This window comes from Somniosus microcephalus, chromosome 2 (genome assembly GCF_052327205.1).
Source record: "Somniosus microcephalus isolate GS21.2 chromosome 2, FLI_Smic_1.0, whole genome shotgun sequence".
NCBI classification, from domain to species: Eukaryota; Metazoa; Chordata; class Chondrichthyes; order Squaliformes; family Somniosidae; genus Somniosus; species Somniosus microcephalus.
In genome coordinates, this window is record NC_140988.1 from 161,322,313 (window position 1) to 161,345,880 (window position 23,568).

Sequence of the window (23,568 nt, forward strand, 5' to 3'; positions counted from 1 at the left end):
AACATGCTGTATGCATGCATTTCTCCCTTCCTGCCCCCTCCCCTCACCTTAACCCGACCCTTGTGCCTTTATGCGTTCAGATAATCAGCAAGCACCTGAGCAGCCTGTCCCTGGGGGCACCATAGAGAGCGAGGCGGGAGAAGAGGAGGAGGAAGAAGACACCGCGTCACTGCATGTCTCACCCACAGGCACCAGCTCAGATACTGGCACTATGTATTCTTTAGAGGCTAGTATAGTAGCGGGATCTGCACAGGGTGAGGTACCGGGGACAAGTGGGCTGCAGCAAGGCCAGGGGAAAGGGTAGCTCGGGGGCCAGCTCCCCAGAGGGCGAGGTTGCGGGTGAGTTCTGCTGCACATGACTCAGATGAGGACCTCGATGTGGAGGTCTTTAGAAGAAGGGTGATGGGCATGCACACTGAGATGATAGATGCAATGGCAAGGGTGCCCGAGAGCCCCTCAGCAATGGTAAGGAGCATGGAGGAGTCCACCTCCAACATTGCACAAAGCTCTGTGCAAAACATGGAGCCCATCATTTCCAGTTTGCGAAGGATGGTAGACTCCCAGAGAGTCCGTGGCGACCCAGACCAGATCCTATGTGTGATGGGTGATTTGGCAGCTTCCATTGCAACACAAGCAGAAGCAACGCAATGTCTTAATGCTGTAATGGAGTCTATGCTTGGTGGCATCCAATCTCAGATGGCTCTCACGCAGTCTCAGTTCTGACTGCTGCCATCGTGGCTGGGTTTACCACTGTCTACCGGGGCTTTCACGGTGTCGCAGCAGGCCAGCGATCTGTGCTCCAACAGATTGCTAGGGATGCTGAGGTGCTGCCCCAAGGGAGTGGCAGTGGGTCAGTGGAGCAGGAACCTGCTGTCCTCTCTCAGGATGATAACATACCTGCTCCCACAACTGCCACTCTGTCATTGCCCTTGTTGTTGCCTGTCATCCAGTCAGCCCAAACTGCTGCCGCCCATGCCGAGGTGGTGCAGTCTACAGCCGGGCCTTCCAGGTCCAGAGCTGGTCAAGGATGTCCTTCAAGGCCATCTGAAGTTTCCCACACTGACACTCAGCAGCCTTCCACCAGCCGTGCTGCAGCCACTGTGGGTCAACACTTTGTAGGAGCACTAGAGCAGGAAAAGGCAGAGTAACAACAGGCACTAAGGGATTGCACAAGAGTGAAAAATAAATATTTTTGGTGTAAATATGTGTCCACTGGTTTTTGATAAATTTATTACTTCACTTACCATTCTTTTGTGGTGTCTCTCATTTCAGCTTTGCCTACAAGAGGGATGGAATGTTGGGGATGTGGTGAGCAATGGGGATCTGGGGTTTAAGTCATCCTGATGTGAGGCTGGAGGTCTGTTTGGAGGAGGTTGGCAGAGTTCTGTGACCACCTCCTTTGTGAAGCGGAGCCATCTAATACACTGCTCCTCACTTCATTGAAGGTAGGAGAAGTGCTCTCGGAATACCCTCGGAGGATAAGGCCTCCTGGTGAGAGCCCTGATGTCCCTCCTCATCTCTCTGCGCACATGTTCTCGTCTTTCTCGCTGCCTGCGCTCTCTCTGCCATAGATCCTGGAGGGCGAGGCCGAATGCCAGTACAGCCCCAATTTATGTTACCAAGCAGGATGAATCTTTGAAGAATAAATGTTGCTACTTTTTAATTGCCAGAAGACTCCTGATAAAAAAGAACCTTGAAATTACTGAATGAAACTGTTACTGAAAGTGGAGATGAGGTAAAAGATCAGCCATGATCTTATTGAATGGCGGAGCAGGCTCGAAGGGCCAAATGGCCTACTCCTGCTCCTATTTCTTATGTTCTTATAGTGGCTGAAACTAACAAAAAACCACTCAAACTACACTAACATGATAGCTTCGCGTGATTACTGATGATCCCTTTAAATAACATCCCTGGAGCTGCCTTCCTGGTGCTGCACGCCAGCTCTCCCTGTTGGTCTTTACTCCATGCGGTGAGGTAAGTGGTGAGAATCAATTTCGCCAAACGGGTGGTCAGTGAGCTTTGCACACTCACTGACGTCGCGATATGCCTGGCATTGATATTCCCGGCGGTACCTTTTATCGGTGGCACTACAGAGGGGCTGGATTTGGCGTGCGGCGCTAGATTCACCGCACCCCAACGATACTGGTTTAGTGCCCTATTAGCGCCATCTACTGGCGCTAACGGGAAGTGCAAAGGGGATTAATTTTTCCCCCAGGGAGTTTATTATTTAGAGATCTATATATACTGCCACATCTCCACCAAAACATGGCCATCTGAGTTCCAAACTAATATTTTCAATTACTGAAAAAAAGGAAGGTAATCATTGATGTTGATTTACCTTGGGTACAGTAGCATAGTGGTTATGTTACTGGACTAGTAAGCCAGAGGCCTGGACTAATGATCTGGAGAAACATGAGTTCAAATCCGACCATGGCAGCTAGGGAATTTAAATTCAGTTAATTAAATTTTAAAAAATCTGGAATAAAAAAGCTTGTATCAGTAATGGTGAAACTATTGGATTGTTGTAAAAACCCATCTGGTTCACTAATGTCCTTTAAGGAAGGAAATCTGCCATCCTTACCCGGTCTGGCCTATATGTGACTCTAGGCTCACAGCAATGTGGTTGACTCTTAACTGCCCTCTGAAATGGCCTAGCAAGTCACTCAGTTGTATAAGATGGATCACCACCTTCTCAAGGGCAATTAGGGTGGACAATAAATGCTGGCCTTGCCAGCGATGCCCACATCCCATGAATGATTAAATAAAAAAGATGCTGTAACAGGCTGTTGCATTGGAACCCAGGGACTAAATTCACTTGAGATAAATAGACAATGGAACCAATTCATCCTGGATTTTGGCAGGTAAGCAATCCATTCAGACATCTAAGCATACAAGGAAAGCATATGTTCAGAAAGGATTTCACTGAGTCCTGTGTGATTAACTGCTGAAGATTATGTTGGGCTATAGGCTGAAAATATAATTGGCAACACTTGGGGACATTGAGCCTTAGTAAATGTAATAATTTATAACAACTTTGTTGGATATGTTTGCCTATAAATAATATTTTTTCTTATCTCTTAAATTATTTGTTAATTGAGAGGAAAAATGTTGCTAAACTCCACTCCCACTGTAAAGCCTCGTTTGGTGGAAGTTAGGATTGGAGGCTCAGGCATGAAGGTTAGCTTACCCATGTCACAGTGCTCTTGATTTTCTGGTGATCAGCATGAATTACAATTTGCTAGAAAATGGTCTGAAATGTGATCTTTTGTAGGTCAGTTATTCAACACAATTACGTTGATGCAAAGTAATTACAACAATGTAAATAATGCAATATAACGAGGGAATAAGGATGCCAGAATTAAATTCTGCTAAGTGGGGTGAGACCACCTGAAGCAGATAGTTTAATACTGCTTCAGTTTTCCACCAACTGTGGTATAGTATTGATAAAGGGTTTGCACCGAAACGTTGACTCTATTTTCTCTCCACGGATGTTGCCTGGCCTGCTGAGTTTTTCCAGCATTTTCTGTTGTTATATGTGGTTATAGCTGCAACTGTTTTTATGGGCAATTTCAAAAAGCTGGCAGGTGCTCATTCAGATAGTCCAGGAACTATTTTAAACATTGAAAATGCTGGAAGCATTCAGCATGTTGGGCAGCATCTGTGGAGACTGGAAAAGAGTTAACGTTTTTATTCGATGACATCATCAGAACTGAACGATGATAGAGATGAGCAGTTTCTAAGCAAGTACAGAGCCCAGGAAAAGGGAGGGGGAATGGGGATGACAGTGAATGGACAAATGGGTGATAGGGTGGAGGGCAGGAGTGATTAAATAACAAAAGTGACAATAGTGCAAGACAAAAGGGATTGATAATGGGAAAAGTATAAAAACAAAACATGGGCCCAGGGGAGGTTACAGAACTGTTTTAACCTTGTTAATATTAACAAAAAGCCTACTGTCCCATCAGGGTTTTGGCACCATGAATTATTTCACCAGCCATTGATTAGAACTCTGCATATGCATGCAAGTATACATGTGTAGATTTACAAATAACAACAGAAAATGCTGGAAACACTCAGCAGGTCAGGCAGCATTGAGGAGAGAGAAACAGAGTCAATGTTTTGAGTTGGGCACCCTTCGTCAGAACTGGAAAAGGTTAGGGAAGAGAAATTTTTCAGTATGGGCAGGAAGGAGGGGAGGAAAGAACAAAGGGAAGGTCTGTGATAGGGTGGAAGGCAGGGGAGATTGACTGACAAAAGGGATGATGGTGCAAGGCAAAAGGAGAAGTAATGGGACAAATTCAGAAACAAAAGATGGCTCTCGATGATGTGTGAATGATGATGGCAGCAACATTAACAGCTACCGTGTGAGGAAAGAAGAGAAAAAAATATATAAAGAAATACAGGGGCTGAGGTTATGGTCTGAAATTGTTGAACTCGATGTTAAGTCCAGAAGGCTGTAAAGTGCCTAATAGAAAGATGAGGTGCTGTTTCTTGAGCTTATGTTGAGCTTCGTTGGAACAGTGTAAGAGGTCGAGGATGGAGAGATCAGAGTGGGAGTGTTGGGGAGAATTAAAGTGACAGGCGACCGGAAGCTCGGGGTCACGCTTGCGGACTGAACGGAGGTGTTCCACAAAGCGGTCACCCAATCTGAGTTTGGTCTCCCCAATGTAGAGGAGACTGCATCATGAGTAGCGAATTAATTGTAAGAAGTACAAGTAAATTGCTGTTTCACCTGGAAGGAGTGTTTGAGGCCCTGGACGGTGAGGAGTGAGAAGGTAAAAAGGCAGGTGTTGCATCTCTTGTGCTTGCACGGTTGTGCGTACAGTTTTGGTTTCCATATTTAAGAAAAGATATACTTGCTCTCGAGGCAGTTCAGAGAAGGTTCACTCGGTTGATTCCGGAGATGAGGGGGTTGACTTATGAGGAAAGGTTGAGTAGGTTGGGTCTCTACTCATTGGAATTCAGAAGAATGAGAGGCAATCTTATCGAAACATACAAGATTGTGAGGCGGCTTGATTGGGTGGATGCGGTGAGGATGTTTCCACTGATGGGTGAGACTAGAACTAGGGGGCATAATCTTAGAATAAGGGGCTGCCCTTTCAAAACTGAGATGAGGAGAAACTTCTTCATTCAGAGGGTAGTAAATCTATGGAATTTGCTACCTCAGAGAGCTGTGGAAGCTGCGACATTAAATAAATTTCAAACGGAGATAAACAGTTTCCTAGCTGATAAGGGAATTAGGGGTTACGGGGAGCGGGCAGGGAAGTGGACGTGAGTCTAGGTTCCGATCAGCCATGATCCTATTGAATGGCGGAGCAGGCCCGAGGGGCCGTATGGCCTACTCCTGCTCCTACTTCTTATGTTCTTATGTTCATCTTATGGAAGAGGTGTTGGGGGTGATAGAGGAGTGGACCAGGGTGTCACGGAGGCAGCGGTCCCTTCGGAATGCTGAAAGGGGAGGTGAGGGGAAGATATGTTTGGTGGTGGGATCACGCTGGAGGTGGCGGAAATGGCGGAGTATGATCCGTTGAATGTGGAGGCTGTTTGTTTCTTAACTTGTCCCATTACCTCTCCTTTTGCTTTGTACTATCATCCTTTTTGTCAGTCAATCTCGCCTGCCTTCCATCCTATCACAAACCTTCCCTTTGTTCTTTCCTCCCCTCTTCCCTGCCCCTGCTTAAAAATCTCTCTTCTCTAACCTTATCCAGTTCTGACGAAGGGTCCCCGACTCGAAACGTTGACTCTGTTTCTCTCTCCTCGATGCTGCCTGACCTGCTGAGTGTTTCCAGCATTTTCTGTTGTTATTTCAGATTTTCAACATCAGCAGTATTTTGCTATTGTGTAGATTTCCACTTTGGCTGGAGAGCAATGCAGAGCCAGCAGTATAACTATCCACCGCTGGCTCCAAGCCAGTCAAAACAGGGACTAGCTTCCAATTGGAACAGGGCCACAAAAGAGTGTGTTGTAGATATTTGTATATATTCAGGATTAACTACTTTTCATATCACTGGTAGAGTAAGAGACAATTAATTCAACAATTATTGCTTGATAATCTAGCAGTATAGTTATTGGTTTCAAAATACAAAATGAATGATACTTACAAATGTTTTGGATGACCATTTATAGTTCTGACTTGCTGTTGGCTCTAGAAAGTGAAAAAATGGTCACATAGTACAACACGTTGAATGGTTTGATTAGCAATTATTGTAATATTCAGTACTTAGTGAACAACTCTGTCATCAACTACAAAATAACTTGCTATATCCTTGCTATATCCAAATATTGTGACATTTGGTAATGACATTATTGTAATACTGCTCCTTATATTATGCACCCTCACTGAAAGTTACTAGCGCATGTAGCAGAATGCTGTCAGTCCATGGCAGGTAATCTAATTTACATTTATTTTATTCTAATTGAGTACATCTATTGAAATTATTAACTTTTTTTATGTCTGTATGAATGTAGGAATATACAATTGTAGGTACAGCTGATTGTAATGGCCCTTCCACCAATCAGAACCAGAGATCACAGTCCCAGCAACCAATCACATCCCAGAATTTTGACCAATCAGTTGTCGGCGGCAACTGTCCCTTCAACTTGCTCTTTCAGCCAACCACATCCCAGGACCAGGGCTCAACAGGAAGTACTTCTGGAATGTCATTTCTGATTGGTTCAGTCACCAAAACAACAAGTTACATTCTCTCAAAAAAAATTCTGTGACATACAATCACCTGATAGCTTTCCGTTCTCCCCTTACTAAATCATAAATGGATTTGCGGAAGTTCTATGCTGCTGTGCGATGTCACTAGATGCACCCAAAGATAACGACTTTTCTTGTGTCTCCAGTTAAAAGTCTACCGAGCTTTTCAAAACAAACTTCGAATTGTTCTATATATTTCTATTTAGAATGAACCAAACTGTTTAATTATAATTTAGAAGATGACATTTCCTCCTGGCTATAACTCTTCTTCCCATGATGATTACAGAGTGTGAACCTGTTATAGGAAATTAAGTATGGAAGGACAGGTAAAGCTTCTTATGGATGGCTAAACTTGCATTATAATAAGAATTGCTACACTGGTTTTCGCTAATTTAGGAGCAAAATGAGATTTGCTAAAAATTGCTCATATTATCAATTTGCTTAACTTAATTTGGTATGTAGCTGAATTCTAATGTATTGTTGAAATACTTATTATTGGAATTATTGTTCTTACCATTTTTTTGCCATTCCGAATGTGACGGGTTGTGACATAATCCATACACTGGCTATACATGTGTCTTTAATTCATAGCACTATAAATCCACCTTATCTTATCTAAAGGGGGTGGCAGGGATGAGAGACACAATTGGGAGGGTGAAAGGCTGATTGAAGCTTGGGGGTGGGCAGGAAGAGAGAGGCAATCGGGAGGAGGAAGGCTGGAGATCAGGGCTTAGGGTGGGGGAGGTCGGCTGTGATCACAGCATATAGTGGACATCAGTGCTTGGGGGTGGGGGGAAGTGAGGTAAGAAAGAAAGACTTGCATTTATATAACACCTTTCACAACCACAGGACTTCCCAAAGTGCTTTACAGCCAATGAAGTACTTTTTGGAGTGGAGTCACTGTTGTAATGTAGGAAATGCAGCAGCCAATGTGCACTCAGCAAGCTCCCACAAACAGCAATGTGATAATGACCAGATAATCTTTTTTTTGTTATGTTGATTGAGGGATAAATATTGGCCAGGACACCGGGTATAACTCCCCTAATCTTCTTCAACATAGTGCCATGGGATTTTTTATGTCCACCTGAGAGAGCAGACTTGGTTTAACATCTCATCCGAAAGACGGCACCTCTGACAGTGCAGCACTCCCTCAATACTGCACTGGAGTGTCAACTTAGATTTCTGTGCTCAAGTCTCTAACGTGGGACTTGAACCCACAACCTTCTGACTCAGAGGTAAGAGTGCTACCAACTTTTTATTTTTATTTTTTATATTACTTTATTGAACATTAAGAACATTTACAACATCGTGATCATTACATTGTATGATACAAATCAATTCCACTGCCCTGCACAGCCACTCCACCACCACCTTTTAACATCAAAACCTGAAGTTTAATTTGTCACCTGTAACATATATTAATCGATTGTACTTTAAAAATTGGTTGTAAAATACTGTCCTTAAATTCCTTTCTGAATAAAACATCCACAGAGCCTTATAATGGTCTTTTAGCTTATATTTAAAATACTCTTTTAGATTGATTCTCCTCCCCTTAAAAAACAGAGCATTCCTTCTTTGCACAATCACAAATCTAGCCAAACTGAACATTAAATTAATTGTCGCTCCGCTAGACTCTGGCAGACTCTCCTGCAATCCCCATCTCAAAATTGAGTCCCACGGGATTCCCATTCTCGCTGTTCGGTCCCCACCCAGCAAAAAAGCTTCACACAACTGTCGAACATAGTACTTAAAGTCATTTAACTGCGGACATAACACCAGTAAATGGGACAGAGTCTCATCCCGTGTCCCACACATTGGGCAAGTTGCCGCCTCCACTCGTCCAATCTTGCACAAGACCGTCATGGTAAAAATCCGGTTATGAGCCAATTTGAAATCCTGTTCAATCCATTCTGGGCATTTAAAATTCGCCCACACTCCCTTCCAAATCCTGTTGAAGTCCAGCTGTGGGTATATACTCTGCCAAAACTCCTGACCAGCAGGTGTCTTGAATCTCCATTCTCTGAATACCTCATAGAAATCTCGAGTATTACAGTTGTCAAATTGGACTAACTCTCCCCCTTTCTCCAGTACAAAGCTTGGAAAAACAGGACGCATTTTACTTCCTTTGGAGATTTCCGCATTTATTTCTTCCATCCAATCCTGTGGCATTGCCCTCACAATCTTCTCATACATGATCCCTATTGCTTTTTCCTTCTACCTCCTGATCCTCCTCCCACACCATATCCCTCACTATCGCTTCCGGCAACCAACCTGGAATCACCTCGTATAATACATCTTTCACCGATATAATCCCAGCTTTTATAAAAGCTTGATTAAATAAAACCTCTCCTTCGATGTTGACCCACCTGTTCAAAAATAAAGGCTGTTCTAAAAATTCCTCAGCACCCTTGGGCATAAACTGCACACTTTTTAAAAATTGAGCCCAAGTCTCTACAACCCCCTTATAAAACCTAGGGAGAAGCTTAATCAATTTCAAAAACAGATTATTGTATTCCATATACAATATCCCCTGCCCTCCTATCCCACTTCGTTTAAAAAAATGCTCAAAACAACTCTTCCAAAAACTTGAATTTGACTTCTGAAGAAATCTCTTCACCCATTTGATTCTAAAGGATTTTTTCTTCAAATCAATATCAGGGAAGTTGAGTCCTCCCTGATTTCTCCGTCCAATGATGGTATTGTAAGCCACCAAGGCTGGTTTCCCTTCCCATAAAAACCTCACACAAGCCTCTCGGATGGACTTTTCTGCCCACTCAGGAATATCCTCCACCGTCAATAAGTACCATAGCTTAGATAGCAGGAGAGCAGACACCACTGTCACTCTTCCTTGCACTTTCAACCACCTTCTTCCCCATCTTCCCAAAATCATTTAAATTTTCATAACCTTCGGTTCCCAATTTAATCGATCCACTTCTTCTCTGTCTTTCTTGCACCCCATATGCACCCCCAGAACTTCCAAAACCTCCACCACCTTAAAGGGACATTCCCCCAACCATTCCCCCCTACCCCTCCCTGCAACCAGGCATTGGGACTTACTATAATTCACTCTGGCACCTGAAGCTCTACAATATTCCTCCACTACCTCCATAGCTTTCCTCACTGACTCCCCATTTCTCAATGTTAAGGTTGTGTCATCTGCATATTGGTGTATCACCGACACCAGCCCAGAACTGGGTACCACAATCCCAACTACACCTTGTTTCTTTCGCATCATGTAACCTAATGGTTCTGCTACCAATGTGTACAGCAGTGGGGACAGGGGACAACCCTATCTCACTGATCTCTGTATCGGAAAATACTTAGATAAAAAACCATTACATTTAACACAGCTAAATACGTTTGAATAAAAAATCCTTATCCACTGAATGAAATTTTCCTTCAAACCAAATGCTTCCAAAACCTTCAATAAAAACTCATGAGAGACCCTATCAAAGGCTTTCTCTTGATCTACCTTTAATAAATAAGCCTCCCTCCCACTCTCTTCCATGAGCTCTATCGCATCTCGGATTGAGAACACAGAGTCTGCCATGTCCCGGCCTATGACTCCATAGGATTGAAAGGGCCAAACTATCTCCGGTAACACCTCCTTCAAACGATTTGCCATAACCCTCGCCAAGATCTTATAATCCACATTTAATAGTGTGATGGGCCTCCAATTCTTCAGATCCCGTCTATCCCCTTTAATTTTATAAGCTAAGCTTATGATACCTCTCCTCATAGATGGGGCCAGGCTTCCCTCAATTTTAATTTCCTTAAAAACTTCTAAGAGCAATGGACTTAAAATCTCGAAAAATTCCTTATAAAATTCTGCACTTAGTCCATCGGACCCTGGGCTTTTCCCCCCCTTCATTCCACTTGTTGCTATTTTTATTTCCGCTAATCCTACTTCTTTATCACACATGCTTCTCTCATCCTCCTTTAAACCCTTTTCAATAAAAGCAGTAACCTTCTCCATCTCCAAATTGGAAATGTCTTCTTTTGTATATAGCTCTTGATAAAAGCTGCTAGCCGCCTCCAAAATCTCCTCACTTTCATGAATGATCTTCTCCCCAACCTTCAACTCCTCAATTAACGATAATCTCTGTCGCAGTTTCGCTTGCTCTAGAAAATATCTAGTGCATCTTTCGCCCTCCAATGCATCTCTAGCCTTTGCACGGAGAATGGCCCCCTTGCATTTTTCAGCTTGCAATAATTCCCACTCTTCCTTTAGCACCCGGAACTTAGTCTCAGCTCCCTTATCCCCTCCATCAACTGCTTTACAGACATCCGTAAACCTTTTGTTTATATTCTCTTCTCGATGCCGGTTAGCTGCCGCCCTCTTTTTCCCATAACGTACCGAAAAAACTTTTACCTCATATTTGAAATTGTCCCACCAAACTCTTCTTTCTTTCAAGAACAAAAGTTCCTTCCGAGCATTCTTTATTATATTCATAATCCCTTCTTAATAAGCACTTTCCTTCAGGTATTGATTGTTTAAAATCCACACCCCTGAACCGATCTTAACTCTGCTGTTCCTAATTCTAAGAACCAAAGCCGAGTGATCACTAAAAAATACTTTTTTATAATAAATCTCCATCACCTCCGAACTTAACCCTTCCCGCATTAACAGAAAATCTATTCGGCTCTGTTTTAAAACATCACCCACCCAACCTGCTCTGGAGAACTCCCTTTTTATGGGGTTCTGGTCCCTCCATAAGTCTTTCAAATTTAAATTTACCATCATTTTTATAATCATCCCTCTGGAGTTATCCTCTTTAAAGGTCATCTGGGCTGAAATGTCCATCCGAGATAAAAATACATTAAAATCCCCCACTATACAAGGATTTTCCACCTCTGCCACTTCAGTGAATAACCCCCGAAAAAACTCGCGATGCTGGCAATGGTCATTCGGTGCATAGATATTAAAAAGATCGCAATTAAATCCCTCCAATTTTACCCTTAGCTGTAAAAATCTCCCCTCAGTGTCCTTGTCCACCAAGGCAACGTTCTCTTCTATGGACGGACTCACCAAAACAGCCACCCCTCTACGGTTATTGTTTGCCCAACTTGCAAACACCTCTCCCTTCCAAACCTTCTGAACTCTTTCTAGGATATCCTCATCCCAAATGGTTTCTTGCAGACACCCTTTAAAACCCTGCAACAACTGCTGCAATTAATTCTCACCCCTCAGTCCATTCACATTGATCGAGACCAATGTCTTATGTTCATTAATAAACAAACATTCTTATTATGAACACAGCTAGCTTTTGCTAGACACTTTATTGAGCACATGTGGACTAGGTACAGTATCTGTAGAGGCATCCATCTTGACTGCTGCCTTGTGGGTAGCCTAGTGCCTCATGGGTAATGTAGTCTTAATATACATACAGCTGGTTAGTGTAGTCTTATATATATACAGCTATATACAGCTCTACACAGCTCTACGGCTCCACCTAGTGTCCACTATAGAATGACATGTTATTGATCATTACATCCCCCTTTCTTTGAGGTTTATCAATATCAATCAACTTTCAAGAAAACAATAAAGATAATATCAGTAACACTTTTGTTAGTGCTCTATAAACATAAACATTTTCAAAACAGTCAACACATTTTCAAAGCTTTACATTGTACTCAAAGATTAAGTCTATCAGGCTTTTTTACTTCACGTGTGGAGCTTCTCAACACGGGTAAGTCTGATGTGTCTTCATGAGATTGTTCTGGCGGTGAATGACAAGATGCAGTTGCGGCATTGTCATCAATCTGCTCTTGAATAGTCTCTTGTGTTTTTAGGATGGGACGGCGGTTCCTCCTGAGAATCTGTCCTTCCTCAGTTCTAACAGTGTATGACCTTGGTCCTACTTCCTCAAGAACTGTAGCTTTCCTGTTCCATGCATCTGGATCCTCAATCCTGACAACATCATCCCTTGTCAATGGTTTTAGAGTTTTGGATGACTTGTCATAGTATGATTTCTGTTTCAGCTTTAACAGTTGAAGTCTCTGTCTCAGTTCCTCACTTTGCTGTTCTTTTGCACAGCAGGGTAGCGTGGTGCGCAACTTGCGACCCATTAGTAGTTCAGCAGGTGAAGAACCACAGTCTAAAGGTGAGGCTCAGTAGCTCAGCAGGGCGAGATAAGGATCAGACTTGCTTTCTGTTGCTTTCTTCAGTAGCTGCTTGAGAACTTGAACACCTTTCTCTGCCTTACCATTTGACTGAGCATACAAAGGACTGGATGTGATGTGCTGAAAGTGATAATGTGCTGCAAACTGTTGCCACTCCTTACAGTTGAAGCACGGACCATTGTCGCTAACGGCAATCCTGGGAATTCCATGTCTGGCGAAGATGGATTTCACATGCATTATGACACTGCTTGCTGTGGTGCTTGAGAGCAGCGCCATCTCAGGATAGTTAGAATAGTAGTCAATCACTATTAGATAGTCTTTACCATTTAAATGAAAAAGGTCCATACCAACCTTTTGCCATGGTGCTGTTGGTACGTCAGCTACTATCATTGGTTCCTTTGCTTGTTTGTTTTGGTGTTTCTGACATGTCTCACATTTGCCTATCATGTTCTTAATGTCCTTATTTATGCCAGGCCAATAAACAGTGTCTCTTGCCCTCCTTTTGCATTTTTCAATTCCGAGGTGTCCCTCATGAATCCTTTTGAGCATGTCTTGACGTAGAGCCTGTGGAATGACTATTCTGTTCTGTTTTAGTAATAGTCCACTTGCGACACTCAATTCTGACCTTATGTGAAAATATTTTGGACAGGAACCTTTTGGCCAACCATGATGAATGTTCTCTATTACTATTTGTAATACTGTATCTTTTACTGTTTCTTCTGCTATTTGCTTTGATTTTGTGTCTGACACGGGCAGCGCAGCAGTGGCCATACTCACATGAACATCCACGTCTTCTTCAGTAGAGCTCACATGACTCATTGTGGGTGCTCGGGATAGTGCATCTGCTAACACTATGTATTTGCCTGGTGTGTAGATCAGTTCAAAGTCATATCTTTGCAGCTTCATCATGAGTCGTTGAATCCTTGGAGACATCTCATTCAGGTTTTTTTTTTATGATGGCAACCAGAGGGCTGTGGTCTGTCTCAACTGTGAAGGTGGGAAGTCCATATATGTAGCCATGAAACTTTTCTAGTCCAACTACCAAGCCTAGACATTCCTTTTCAATCTGGGCGTATCGACACTCAGTTTCAGTCATAGACCTGGAGGCATAGGCAACAGGCTTCCAATCTTCACCCTCTGCTTGTAGCAAGACCGCACCTAGGCCATCTTTTGATGCATCCATTGACACTTTGATTCTTTTTGTTGGGTCAAAGAAGGTGAGTACAGGTGTGGTTGTCAGCACTGTTTTGAGGTTTATCCACTTTTGTTCATGTCTTTCTGTCCATGTGAACTCATTTGTTTTATGTAGCAGGTCTCGCAGACAGGCTGTCTTGGCTGACAAGTTAGGAATGAACTTTCCAATGAAGTTTATCATCCCCATGATGCGTAGCACTCCTTTTTTGTCAGTGGGTCAGGGCATTTTGAGTATGGCGTTTACTTTTTCCATATCTGGCTCTATTCCTTTACCAGATAGATTGTCTCCTAGGAAAGTGACTTCCTGGATGCCAAACTGACACTTGGCTTTGTTGAGCTTCAGTCCATTCCGGTGTATGCTCTGTAGCACTTTAGTCAGTCTCTCATTGTGTTCTTTCAGTGTGGAGCCCCAGATGATGATGTCATCAACATAGACCCGAACTCCTTCCAGACCTTCAATTATGTGTTCCATCACTCTATGAAAGATTTCAGATGCAGATATTATCCCAAAAGGCATTCTGAGGAAACAATACCTGCCAAATGGTGTGTTGAAGGTACAGTATTTGGTGCTCTCTTCATCCAGTTTTAGTTGCCGAAATCCTTGTGAGGCATCGAGCTTTGTAAAGTATCTGGCAACTGACATTTCACTGGTGACTTCTTCTCGCTTGGGAATATGGTAGTGTTCACGTTTTATGTTTGCATTTAAGTCCTTTGGATCCATGCATATTCTTAGATCATTGTTCTTTTTCTTTACACATACCATGGAGTTAACCCAGTCTGTTGGCTCTTCGACTTTCCTGATGACTCCTAGTGTGGTCATTCTGTCCAGTTCATTCTTGAGCCGGTCACGCAGGGGTGCTGGAACTCTTTGTGGAGCATGCACCACTGGCTGAGCATCCTCCTTTAGCTGGATCTTGTAAGTGAATGGTAGAACTCCAAATCCTTTGAACACATCCTGGAAATTATTCACTACAGAATCGACCGAGTCATCTGGTCTGCTTATGGCACAGTTTATACGGTAGACTCTCTTGACCAGTTCTAAGTCCTCACAAGCTTTGTCACCCAGTAGTGAATCAAGTCTTTCAGCCACAACAGAAAACATGAGATGATGCACTTTGTCTTTGACTGTCACTTTAAGTCTGCATACACCTAAGCTATCTATTTTCTGTCCATTATAGTCCTTCATTAGTACTGACTTTTTCTGTATTTTGGGCTTTTCTTTCATATTGTTAATGTCACTCATTTTAAGTTTGCTTTTGCCCCAGTGTCTAGTTTCAAGGTAACTAATGCTCCATTTACCTGCAGTGGGATCATCCATTTGTCCTCTTTTACTGCTTTAACTTTATGTTCAGCATTGTCCATTTCTGAGGGCTGCACATTTTCTGTATCCTTTTTGATATTGTCACATGACACCATTCCTACAAAAAATGTCTCAGTGTCCTCAATTACATTAACTCGTTGCCCTTTCTTAGTTTTTACTTTTGAAAAGCATTGTTTGGCAAAGTGATTCTTTCCATTACACTTTGTTCACATTTTTCCAAACGCTGGGCATTGTCTTAACTGGTGTTTGTAACCACAGCATTTACAATTAAAAATTTCATCCTCCGATTGCTTTTCATTTCTGTTCTGCTCACGTTTCTTCCCCTTGTAGGACACAGCACCGACAGCAGCAATATCACTCATTACAATCGCATCATTATTGATTTCACTGAAAGTCTTCACGTGCTTTCGAGCTAGCTCGCTGGCTTGGCATATTTTCACAGCATTTTCCAAATTTAGTTCGGTTTCTCTCAACAGACATTCCCTGACTTTTTTTTATCATGAATACGAAACACAATCTGGTCATGAATCATGGATGCTTTGAGCTCAGAGAAATTACATGTCTGTGCTTTCAGTTTCAGATCAGTTATAAAGCTATCAAAAGTCTCATTTTGCTGCTGTGTCCGAGAACGGAAGATGCATCTTTCATAGGTCTCATTCTTTTTGGGAGAGCAATGTGCATCAAATTTTTTTAGCACATCTTCTAATTTTTCTCTGTTCTCCTCTGGATTAAATACAAATGTATTAAATACTTCTATCGCCTGTGGGCCTGCAACCATAAGCAGCAACGCTATCTTCCTTGCATCTGGCTTCGTACTGAATCCGATGGCTGCAATGTAGAGTTCGAATTGTTGTTGAAGAGTCTGGCAATTGTAGTCGATATTTCCTGTGAGTTTCAAACGCTCTCGTGGCTTCAAATTCTCCATGTTGCTTTTCACAATTTTCAGCAGATCTTCACCATCTTGGTACCATCTTATGTTCATTAATAAATAGACATTCTTATTATGAACACAGCTAGCTTTTGCTAGACACTTTATTGAGCACATGTGGACTAGGTACAGTATCTGTAGAGGCATCCATCTTGACTGCTGCCTTGTGGGTAGCCTATTGCCTCATGGGTAATGTAGTCTTAATATACATACAGCTGGGTAGTGTAGTCTTATATACATACAGCTATATACAGCTCTACACAGCTCTACGGCTCCACCTAGTGTCCACTATAGAATGACATGTTATTGATCATTACACAATGTAATCATGGCTCCAAAAAAGGGAAGTATGCCCAATAATCTCCCCATCATTTAATCTCTGGCTCTTCCCTCCTCTCATGCTCCTTCTCAACTTTTCAGGCAGCTGTTTCTTTTTCCTGCAGCCTCCGGCTCTTTTCCCCCTCCTGTTTGACCCCTCCCTGCTGTTTCAACCTCTTCCTTGCCTTAAGTTTGGACCCAGGAGCTGCCCTTTCTCCCTCCTTCTGCCCCTCACTAACCTTTCCCTTTCTACATGATGCCACCCCATCCCCGACTTCCATGTCTCTGTCCCCCTCTAATTCCTCACACTCAAGCTCTTCTGCAACCCCCTGTGCCTGCTCCCCGTCAGATACATAATCCTGCTCCCTGTCAGATACTTCATCTCCCATAGAGAGTCTTCCTGCTATCGCAGTTTCTCCCACTGTGCCACCCCCTTCGACCACGTCTCTACCTCTGACCCTTGCACCTTGTTCCCTCACTCCATGGGACAATGGCGCACCTAAATTGTTCCCTTCTGATGTCTCTATCTCGCCGATCCCATTCTGCTGTCCCTTTAAGGCTCCTGCCTCTTGCACCCTCTCCCCGCCCTGCCCCCTCCCGCTCACCAAAATATCCGACTCCCCGCCTCTCCCCGGAGCACTCACTTCCACCACACACCCCGCTCCTGCCTCCTCTCCCCCCGCAGACACCAGACTCCCCAGGGGGAGCCGAACTGCACTAAGGCTCGAGTCTGCACTCGACCCTTGCTGCCCGTTGCTGTCTTTATTCCCCTCCATTGCACTCACCGTGTTTTCCGCCATCTCCATCTCGATCTCCACTCCGTCAACCTCTGCCTCTTCCTGTGCTCCTTTTTCCTTCATTTTACCGGCTGTATCCTCCGACTGCTCCGCACCTCCGGCCGTTCCACACTCCTCTCCTGCTCCGTCTCCCACCTCCTCATCACTCATTTCTTTCCCTTCTGCCACACACTCACAGCGGGTGGGGCCTTTACGACACACCCCACAGCTCCGTGCGATATGTCCCGACTCACCGCAATTGTAACAATACAAATCTGGACAGTTTCTTCCGAAATGGTCATGTCCCAGACAATAGTAACACACATTTACTTGGTTATCGTGCAGCACACGAAAGTACTGTACACCTTCCAGTGTCTCGAACTTCAGACTGTAAGGCAAAGACCTCACCCTCTCTGGGAACTGCACCTTTACATACCGGGTTCCGTCTGCTACCCATTTTCCCGGATAGTACCTCCTCTTTATTTCGGAACAGATTTTAATGTCCCACGACTCCAACTTTTTGCTCAGCACTTCGTCCTCGATGTACACAGGCAAGTTCAAAAATGAAACCACCACCTCCTCTGAATATAGCAGAGTCACCTCCAAAAATTTCTCCCCAACTTTCAGACTGAGCAGCAGTTTTTCCACCTCCTCACGGCACTGACCGTCACCTCAAATCCCACATTTGGTTTTGGTCGGCAGGCAAAACAGCTTCCCTCACCACAGTCCTCATGAACCGCCTGGATTATATCCCAGGCTCGAAGCTTCTTATCATCACATTGCACCACCACTGTATTTTCTTTACCAAACCTCCTGAGGTCCCGGCCCAAATCTTTGGGCCTTTTTTTTCCCCTTCTCACCACAGTTTCTTCCCTAATAAAATTCCTCTCGGGAATATTGTCCTCTGAGGGGCCCGGCGCTCCGGACCCCTCAGCAGCTGTTTTTTGTGGGCCAAAAAGGCCCTAAAACCTGAAAACAACACCACAAAACCCTCCACCAACTTTTTACAAAACTTCCTCCAACACCCAGCTGCAATTAGGCAACCAGTCACACCTGGCTCACTCTTAGCCCCTCCCACCTAGAGAGTGCTACCCACTGAGCCACTGGCTGACACTGTCTGCGATTGCGGTAGAGGGGAGGCTGAAGGCTTCCTTGAGGAACCGGGGGAACCATTCCTGCTCCTACTGGCCCACAGAGTGTTGTAAAAGGCACTTACCTTCTTAAGCTGGTAGCTCCAGCTTCCCTTTTACTGCCGAGTTTCCCAAGCCCTGGGAAAACCGGGCGGCAACTGTTACATTTAAGCCAGGCTTACAATTGCACTGTTGGAGCCCAATTTAAATTTGTTAATGAAGTGTTCCGAGGCAGGACACTCACATGCCACGAAATCAGCCACCACAAAAACAACACGGACGCGACGGGTTGGGGGCGCGTTCCCTGTTTTTAACATTTTAACTCCCCCCGACCCTCTCCTGGCTGTAATGTATGTACCTTTAAGGGGGGGACCTACTTTTTACAGCTCATGTATACTGTAGTACCGGCAGTGACCACACCTGTATATAACGCTGAGTAGTAATCTGTACAGATCAGCTGCAGTCTGAGCCACGTTGAGTAAGCACCTATTGTACCATTCTCTGCAGTCTGTGTCTTCTTATACACGGACGTAACATTGGCGACGAGGCAGGTTCGAACCTACCTGCAACTCTGCATCACCTCCCGGGGATTCGTTCCTGGAGATCAGTGGATTGGAGGTCAAGGCCAGAGGCTCGGGCGTCGACCATGGACAACCGCCCAGTCATCCAGCAGAGACTCGAGAATTGCGGGGGAGGCTGTCGAGAGCCAGGCTTGGCTCTCCAGTCGAGGTGGTCCAGCGAAACGGGCTGGCAACAGGTAGTGCGCAGACCCTTCCCAGACAGCGGCGGACCAGAGCCCGACCGAGTGGCACAGCAAAGGGTCGAGCAGCGTCGACGGGGGAGAGAGAGAGAGGGCAGAGCGCACAGGGCGCAGCCAGTGTTCAGGGGCCAAGCAGCGTCGGAGAGAGGGAGAGAGAGATGCGCAGAAACCCGTGAGGCGACGCCATTGCCACGAGGACCGCTGAGAGCGGCGTTGGCAGCAGCGCAGGAGAAGCGCGCGAAACATACAGGGCGCCGCCATTGCCACGAGAACCGCCGGGAGCGGCGTCGGCAGCAGCGGGGGAGGAAGGAAAACGCGGGAGACGCCATTTTAAGCCATTGGGAGATGCCATTTTAAACCACACCCAAAATGCCGAATAGTGGCAGTATCACCGCATTTGACAATGATGTCGAAGATTGGACTACATATGTTGAACGAATAGAGGTGTACTGCAAGGCAAATGGGGTGTCAGATGGCAAGAAAGCATCGGTATTGTTAAATTTAATGGGTGCAAAGACGTATGGTTTATTACGAAATCTAGTAACCCCAACGAAGCCAATGGAAAAGAGTTTTGAAGACATAGTAACGATTCTAAAGGAACGTTTAAACCCCACACCGCTGCTGATAGCAGAAAGATTCAAGTTTCACAAACGGAACCAGCATAACGATGCAAGCAATGCTGATTATTTAACAGAACTGCGCAAACTATCGAAACACTGCCAGTTTGGAGCGGGACTGGCAGATACCTTAAGGGCCAAGTTTGTGTGTGTGCTTCAAAGTGAAGGAACCGAGAAACGGCTTTTATCTGAAAAGGACCTTACGCTGGAAAAGGCTTTCAGCATTGCGGTATCATGTGAAGCAGCAGCACGGGGCGCTGCAGAGATACAACAGAGACCGCAGGAATATGGCACCAACGAAATGTCATTTGGAACAGAGAAGTGCTATCGCTGCGGCAGAACAACACACGACCAGAATGATTGCTGGTTCAAAGACAAAGTGTGCAGACAATGCGGAAAAGTAGGACACATAGCACGAGTCTGCAGGTCGGGAAAGAAAACCAGCAATAAGAAACTGACCAAAGGAAAGTACAAGAAGGTACATAAGATAACGGAGAACAGTTCAGACGAACAAAAGAGTGATAACGACTCCGAAAGCAGGGAACTGAGTTGTCTGAAACTATATAATGTAATCACAACGGAGGATCACCGAACCATTTGGGTCACTCTCAAGATAGCAGGAGTCCAGGTAAAGATGGAATTGGACACAGGATCAGCCCTAACAGTCATAAACCGACGGGACTACGAGCGGCTATTCTCACACATACCCTTGAGAGACACAAAAATTATTTTGAAGACGTACACGGGGCAAAAAGTCTACCCCAAAGGAAAAATAAGGGTGACCGTTATATATAACGGTAAGGAAACACCAAAACTAGACCTGTATGTATTGCAAGATGGAGGACCATCATTACTGGGACGTGAATGCATCCGGAAAATACAACTGGATTGGCATTCCATACAGGCACTGACTGTGGCTGACAAAAAGGATGACGACATCACACCTGGGCGACTGTCAAAGATCCTAACTGATGCGAAAGAAGTGTTCCAGCAAGGACTCGGAACACTAAAAGGCATGACAGCGACGATTAAAATTGAAGAAAACGCAAGCCCAAAATTTTTTAAGGCCAGACCGGTACCTTATGCGATCCGCCCAGCCATCGAAGCAGAGCTGGAGAGTCTGGAACGTTCAGGTGTACTGTCCAAGGTAGACTGGAGCGAGTGGGCTACACCCATCGTCCCTGTGATGAAAAAGTCGTTGAGCAGCACGCCTGGGGAACCAAGGAAGGTTCGCATCTGTGGGGACTTTAAGTTAACAGTGAACCCGGTCCTTCACACCGTACAATATCCACTTCCGCGGATTGAAGATATTTTCGCCTCGCTGTCTGGAGGGAAATGCTTCACTAAGATTGATCTGGGCCAGGCGTATCTGCAAATGGAGGTGGAAGAAGCATCAAAAAAAGACCTCACAATCAACACCCATAAAGGTCTCTACCAATACAACTGGCTGGTATTCGGGGTAGCATCAGCTCCGGCTATTTGGCAGAGGGCAATGGAACAAGTCCTGCAAGGGATCCCAGGGACCCAGTGTTATTTGGACGACATCCTGGTCACGGGCTAAAATGACAGTGATCACCTTGCCAACCTGGAGCAGGTGCTCACTAGATTGCAGGAATATGGGCTCCGAGCTAACCGCCCCAAATGCGAGTTTTTTAGAAAACAGATCTTGTATTTGTAGTGTATGTACCCGTCTACCTTTAAGAGAACTATTGTATGTAACCGTCCACCTTTAAGAGAACTACTTTAGGTGTTGCACTACTTTGTTGGCTTCTGTATACTATAATACCGACGGTGACCACACCGGTATATAAGTGCTGTGTCAGGATTTATTAGGCAGATTCGCCCTGACCTTCGAATAGTAATGTCCTGTTTTAAGTTACTCTGGTAGTCTGTGTATTAATTAACTAAACAACCCACAGACTTTACAGTGGCGACGAGTCCGATCATACCCTGCGGCAACAATACTTCCGAAGCAGTTAACGAGCGTCGAGAAGAGGCAACCGCCCTCGTCATTCTGCTGGGAGAAAACTCGAGTCTGCAGAGCTGGAAAGGAGGAAGAATTCAGAGACAAAGACTTCCATCAGCAACAGGCACTGACTGTCCCTTCTGCCACGCTGAGGAGTGAGCCGATCAGCACGAGAAGCAAGCCGGCCACGGTGACTGTGAGTAAGGGAAAAGTAAAAAGAATAACCGGAGGATAAGGGCGGTGCACTCGACCACGGTCGAGGGGGAAAGGAGCCGGACAGAAGTCGGGCCCAGAGGCGCTGAGACTGGGGCAGCGTGGAGCAAGGAAGCCGCGGTACAGACAGGCTGGGGACGCAATGGCGTCGTGAGACAGCTAGACCGCGACCGGCGAAAAAGGCCGGGCAGCGACCGAAGCCACGAAGCGCTGCGACCGGGAGCGTAGGCGCGGGAAGATATAAAAACTCAGCCGCAGCCGGGGAGGGAAGCACCGGACTGCGAGAGGGCTGGGAGGCACGATTGGGAGCCGAGCGAGCGGGAGAGGCAGAGCTGACCAAGGTAGACTGAGCGAGAGCCAGTCCAGCGGCTGAAACTGTTCGCCGTCAACGGGGTGTACCCAGCGCCGGTAGAGCCGAGCGAGCGGGAGGGAGACAGAGCCCGAGCAAGGGGAACTGAGCGAGAGCCAGCCCAGCGGCTGAAACTGTTCGCCGTCAATGGGGTGTACCCAGCGCCGGTTGCCCTGCCGAGAAAAGGGAAAGCACTGAAGCCGACGCGCAGGCTGTGAACCTGAAAGCCAGCGGCCGTCTCCCGTGGGGAAAGTGTACCCCTCCCGCCAGGGGAAGAAACGCGGGAAGCCGCCATTAGGCGGAGAAGAAGACAGAAGTGGGGAATCGCCATTGAAGTGGGCGGGGAGAGAAGATAAGCGCGGGAAGCCGCCATTTTCGCGGGAACTGCCATCTTGAAGAAAAAAAAAGAAAATTTAAAGAAATAATCCGTGGTGTTATCAGGAAGAGAGGAAGATGCCTAAGCGTGGTAACATCAACGATTTTAATTCCGAGGTAGAAGGCTGGGCCACGTATGTGGAACGCATTGAGATCTATGGTGAGGCCAATAAAATAGAAGAAGATGACAAAGCTATAACCTTGCTAAACTCGATGGGCGCGAAGACATACGGGCTCTTGAAGCATCTACTAGCACCAGCTAAACCGGCGGATCAGACTTTCGATGATATTGTTGCTGTCCTGAAGGATCATTTTAACCCCGCACCACTGATGTTAGTGGAACGATCCAAATTTTACGCGAGAACGCAACGGAAAGAGGAAAGCAACGCGGAGTACCTGATTGAACTGCGTAGGCTAGCGAAACACTGTCAGTTTAGGGAAAATCTGGCAGAGGCACTCAGAGACAAATTCGTGTGCGGAATGTCGAAGGAAGAAACACAAAAACGACTGCTCGAAGAGAACGATCTTACACTTGATAAGGCTGTCCTTATTGCTGCATCGAACGAAGCCGCAGCGAAAGGAACGGCGGAAATGCAGCTAAAGGCAGCGGCACTCAGTGTGCAGCAAATTACTTCGGGTACAACGAAATGCTATCGTTGTGGGAAGACAACACACGACCAGAAGCAATGCTGGTTTAAAAACCAGGAATGTAGGAAATGTGGCAAGCTCGGTCACATAGCTAAGGTATGCCGGTCAGGAAAGAAGACCAACAATAATGAGTCACCACAAAAGAGG

General features: G+C 45.3%; 1 protein-coding gene across 2 annotated transcripts in view; it reads right to left on the reverse strand.

Moving 5' to 3' along the window:
* The window catches only part of clnk (cytokine-dependent hematopoietic cell linker), a 284,911-nt gene that overhangs the window by 104,596 nt on the left and 156,747 nt on the right, over window positions 1-23,568 (reverse strand). For both annotated transcript variants that reach the window (XM_085965255.1, XM_085965246.1), the window contains exon 4: window positions 6,102-6,145. In XM_085965255.1, the coding sequence (XP_085821381.1) occupies window positions 6,102-6,145 (44 nt within the window). The remainder of the gene's footprint in view (window positions 1-6,101; window positions 6,146-23,568) is intronic.